Here is a 5,476-nt window from a genome sequence, read left to right on the forward strand (position 1 = left end):
TCGTTGTTCATATTTGAAAAAATCATTCCCCTAAAATAAATTTCAGAATGAAATGTGAATGTTTACTAGGTTTGATAATTGCAGTGACTTCTATATAGGTGAAGCTACCCTCAAATTAATTAAAATATATTCTGAATCTCATTGCAGTGACTTCTATACAAGTTGAAGTAGTTAAGAAATATTACTTTTGTGTTTCAAAATGATAAAATGATAAAAAGAGTGTTGTTTAAGGTTATTGTACACTATGAAATGCACTGATATTGTCATGTAAGCAACAATTTTTTTATAGATTTATTGAATAATTGATGTATCTGATATATATAATATAACAATAATCAGATATATAATATATAATTTTTTAATGAATTTAAAATTAATCTTAAATTTTGTTGTTGTTTATAGTGATAGGATGGTATTCTCTTTTATTAAATTAGTCTTAAAAGGACATTAATTGAAAAACTATCATTCATGAACATATATGCTACATTAAAAAAACAATATCCTAAGTCTCTACAATATTCACTTTCCCTCCATAGTTGCTCTCATGCATTGAAAATATATTCCCTACCAAGTTTCTACATCATTTATATCAATAAAATGAAGATATGAAATAAGGACTATTTTGTGGTTACATGTGTATTGAGACATATACACATGGCAAATTGTGAAATAGGTTAGTTGTCTTGGTTAAAGAAGGAAATAGGTTGCTATCTGTAAGGGGGTCCTTCCTCAAAGGACACCCCAGCTTACCACGCTAATATATTGTTCTGTTGTTGACAATTTGTCCTTGAATTAGATTATTGAATTATATTCTGACTTGTTCTATAAGATATATACTTTGAGGGGGTTCTTGTCCTTTAATTAAATATTCAAAATTGTAAAACAAAAATTAAAATGTATATTTTACAGAATTATTAGATCTTCATCAAACAGTTAATAATAACTTAAATGCGTGAATGCGATGTTTTACGAATTGTATGATTTTGTTTTGTGAAAAATTTATAAATAAATATTTATTTAAATAAGCACTATTTATCATCGTTTTGACGAGACTATGTAACTTAAATCATCTAAATATTGTTAGATATTACTAGTTTTTTCTAAAAATTAAAATTACTTTTGAACTCTTTGATTGTTTTATATCTTAGTCTAATATCCTCAAGTCTTATCATTGTTATCTTAATGGTAAAGAAATTATAAAGTCAAGACCATCGTTCCATTTGACCAAGTTACCTAATAACTTGAATGATGGATAACACTAATTTCTTGTCAAAGTAAAATAAGTGACCTATTTTTGGAATTTAGGAAGAGGGAATACAAGTTTTAATTTTTAGAAAAATAATAATAATTGTAGTCCTTGTAACAAAAATCAAGTCTTTGAGAGAGTTGGTCCTTCACATCATGATATTGAATTAGCCTCACCACCTAACCATTTTGGTTCATAAATCATGCAGGTTTTTCTTCTTCTTTTCTTAGATATTATGGTGGTTTGTACCTAAAAAATTTTGATACTTTTTTTACAGTAACTTTTGATACTTGATATAGAGTTGAAAGGGTTAAACTCTGAAAAATATTTTAGATATATTATAATTAAATAGAAAATAAGTAGTTAATATTTATTTATATTTAATTTCCTAAAGTATGAGGCCAGATTTGCATATATCTATTTGGGGACTAGTATTTAATAGTGCTTCACCAACAAATGATTATTTTTTGTTAGTGATTTTTTATATTTTATAATATTTGAGATGAGATAATATTGTTGCTCTTATCTACAAAAATATACAAAAATATTACGGTGGAAAAGAAGAAAAATCTTGTTAGGACAAGAACCCCCTCAAAGTATATATATCTTATAGAATACGAAAGAATATACCAAAATAATCATCTTTCAATATTAAAATTATAATTTTTTTTATTCTTCTTTTAATATCAGAATCATAATTTTTTTTAAAGTTGTTTATTTATAAATATTAATAATTTGTGTATATTAATATATAATATATTATACGAAAAAATATAAAAAAAAGTTGCTTTTACATATTAAATTTTGGACAAATAATTTACACTCATCTATCTCAACTAACATATATTACTATCCCATTCATCCTTTTAGAATTAGAACTTATTGCATTAAGATATATTTATTAAATCTAATCTTGAGAAAAAATATTTTATAATCATGGAAGTTTATGACTTCGTCGGATCACACTTTTCAGATCACCATAAGTGTTCTTAAACCTAAATCTTTCTTGTAAGGAGTCAGAAACTCTGAGGTAGATGACATTCAATGAAGTCAACATCCAAAGCCAATTCTCAAGGGTGATACAATTAGTATAAAGATTACATAAGAAGAATATTACAAAAGAGTGGAAGAATGCAAAAACCATCTTCATGGTTTGTTTAATCATTGGAAAAAGAGGAGTCCTCTTACATCAAAAGACTTAACAAGAAAGATGATGGTAATTTGGAAAGCTTTTGCACCGTGGGGATTCGTACCGCTTGGGAAGAGTTTCTATGAGTTCCATTTTGGATCTGCAAATGATAAAAGAAAGGTTTGGTATGTAGGTTTGTATAATTTACAATCAGGTTTGCTTAGGTTATCGAAGTGGGAACCAAACTTCAATCCATACACCAAAATACATATACACACTCAATCATCAGTGAGATTTTTATAACATACCCCAAAAATATTTGAGGTCTCGAGCCCTATTTAAAATTGCTGGAGGAATTGATTGACCGTTGATGATTGATAAAGCAACACAAAAATGGTCTTTCGATCATTATGCGAGAGTCTTGGTTGATGCAGATCAATCATATCGTATCTTCCATGAGATAATGGTTGAACGAAATGAGTTTGCATTCTACGCCAATTTTGTTTATGAGAAACTTCCAGATTTGTGCACCCATTATTTCACCATTGGTTACTTGGTCAAGGTTTGTAAAAAAAAAAAAGGCATCCCATGAGAAAGAAAAGGTTAATATTAAGGCAAAAATACGAGGGTGGTGCCAGCTATAATTGTGGACCAAAAATATACTCAAAGGAACAATATGGGAAATGTTACACAACACTTATTATTACCCAAAATAAAAGTGAAACGACTAAATTTGTGGAATAAAGGGATACTCAAGAGAACAACATGGAAAACAGTTACACAACACCTATTATTATGCAAAATAAAAGTGGAATCACTAAATTTGTGGAACAAATACTCATGAGAACAATAATGCATATCCATATAATATACCTAATACAGATTTAGTGGCTAAATTTGTGGAACACAATTATATTGATGAGGACAACACAGGAAACACTAATGTAGAATCGAATAATGCAAGTGCAAATAAAGTACAAATTTTTATATTGGATCACGAGGTGAAGCAAAATACAACATTATAACAATCAGGAAGTGATTCAGATTGTTGATTATGATGGGAATATGGCGGAAATAAATACATCTGAGAACCAATAAATTATGCACCAACAAAGATATCCAAGTCACGGTTCAGACTCCGAGGTAGTGGAGCAGACACTAGGGATTCAAAGACTTTCAGAAATACAGGAAGACACATAGAAGGTGAGTAACCAACCTATCAACAACAAAAACTCATCCGATTTTGTCCTAGATAGGGGTGGCAAAACAGACCCGACCCATTGAGCATGTTTGTTTTTCCTGCACTTTAGTGCGGGATGAACCAAGGGTTTAGTTCCACACCGTATAATGTGTCCGTTCTGTCCCGCCTTTTTTTTTGCAAGTTTTTGCAGGCATGAACATGAATATAAATTTTTGCATTTTTAGATTAAAAATGTGCAGTGCCCGCGGGTCATCCCATCCCGTCCTCACTTTTTTGCAGGACAAATTTAGATTTTAGGTTAAATTCTCAACTATGAATGTCTCGCCCTACCCCATTTTCTTGCAAGCTTTTGCGGAACAGGCATAAATAAGATGGACATGCGTGTTTGCCACCCATAATTTCAATTTTCTTTAAATATACAAGAATTTGCAAGAATGACACCCAAAACATTCCACTTCATAAACTGGTACAAAAAGATTTAGAAATTATAATTAATGCAGATGAGACATAAAAGGAAGAGGACTATACTTAAGTAGTATCAATGTTGCAGAATAATAATAAAAAAAAAACCGTTGAGTGATATTTGTTATAAGGGTTTTAGAATAGTCCTCCATATAAATATTTTTTATTTTTATTTAATATATAAACTATGGCATATCTATTAGTGTCAACATAATTGGAATGATCAGCTATTCCCTTAACATCAAACTTTCAATTCAATTCAGAAAAAAAAAAAAAAAATCTTGAATTTCAACATTTTTTTACAATTTCCAATCCCTATTTATTTCATATCCCATCTTCCTTTTCGCTACAACATTAATTTTTCCTTTCATATTTCCAATATTCACACAAAATCACTACCTACCCTTCAAAACTTTAGTATAAATTCTATCATTTGAACCATGAAATCCACTTTGTTTTCTGTTTTCAGTTATGTGTTCTGAAACATCTTCACCCCGTTTCTCTTTCTCCAATGAAATGAAACATGATGATGATGATGATGTTTCTCGTAGAGACACATTGCTTCTTGAATCAAATCCTGATTTTGAATTCATCACTAGCAGAAGCACTGAGTTTGAAACAACTTCAGCAGATGAACTTTTCTGCAACGGAGTTATACTTCCATTGCAGATACAAGATAAGAAGAAAAACATCATTGAAAATTATAAGGAACATCCTCCATGTATGAATCTTCCACCTCGTCCATTTTCGACTAAAATAATGAAACAAGTTGAGGAAACAAATACTCAAACAAGTTTTTTCGCCTCCTTTGTCGCGAAGCAATTCGACCAGTTTATCGCTGAATCTAATGAGAACGAGTTTGAATAGATAACAATCTTCATATTCTCGTAAGAGTAATGATAATGGTTTTAGGATTAGTTATGTTTTAAATGTACCAACTCTTTGTTTTTCTAAAGGAAGTTCAAGTCTACTTGGGTTGGGTTCATTTCGTAGTGTTGGGAAACCTAAGAGAAATAATAATTGATTTGAAGGCGTGTTTGGTAGCGATTAGAGATATAACCCATATTTTGTGTTTTCAATTGACGTGGAAGTAATGATCACAAAGAAGAGTTTGAATAGCAAACTTTTTTGAATCTAAACTTACATATAGTATACTATTATCTCAAATGTATGCTAAAATAATCTAAAGAAAAGAGTGCAGTGTCATTTGTTGTGTATGCTCTAGACACGCTTAAATTATACACGAGAAAATGAAGAAATAAACACACTAAGAGATTGTGATTCACAATTTTGACAAAGAGACTTAGAGTTGTTTTGATTACTACTTCTTCATTACACTATAGACTATTAAGCTTTAGAATGTTGTCTCGTGACTCTATATCTTTGGAGCTCGTGATTCTATATCTTTGGAGATCATACAATATATTGGAACTTTTAG

The 5,476-nt window shown here is 29.9% G+C and overlaps 1 protein-coding gene across 1 annotated transcript; it reads left to right on the forward strand.

Moving 5' to 3' along the window:
- The first annotated feature begins 4,509 nt into the window (after positions 1-4,509).
- On the forward strand, positions 4,510-4,905 carry LOC127101776 (uncharacterized). Its single transcript, XM_051039220.1, has one exon. It carries the CDS (start codon positions 4,510-4,512, stop codon positions 4,903-4,905), a length of 396 nt encoding a protein of 131 aa, XP_050895177.1.
- Positions 4,906-5,476: the final 571 nt, after the last annotated feature.

Source organism: Lathyrus oleraceus, chromosome 7 (assembly GCF_024323335.1).
Source record: "Lathyrus oleraceus cultivar Zhongwan6 chromosome 7, CAAS_Psat_ZW6_1.0, whole genome shotgun sequence".
NCBI classification, from domain to species: domain Eukaryota; kingdom Viridiplantae; phylum Streptophyta; class Magnoliopsida; order Fabales; family Fabaceae; genus Lathyrus; species Lathyrus oleraceus.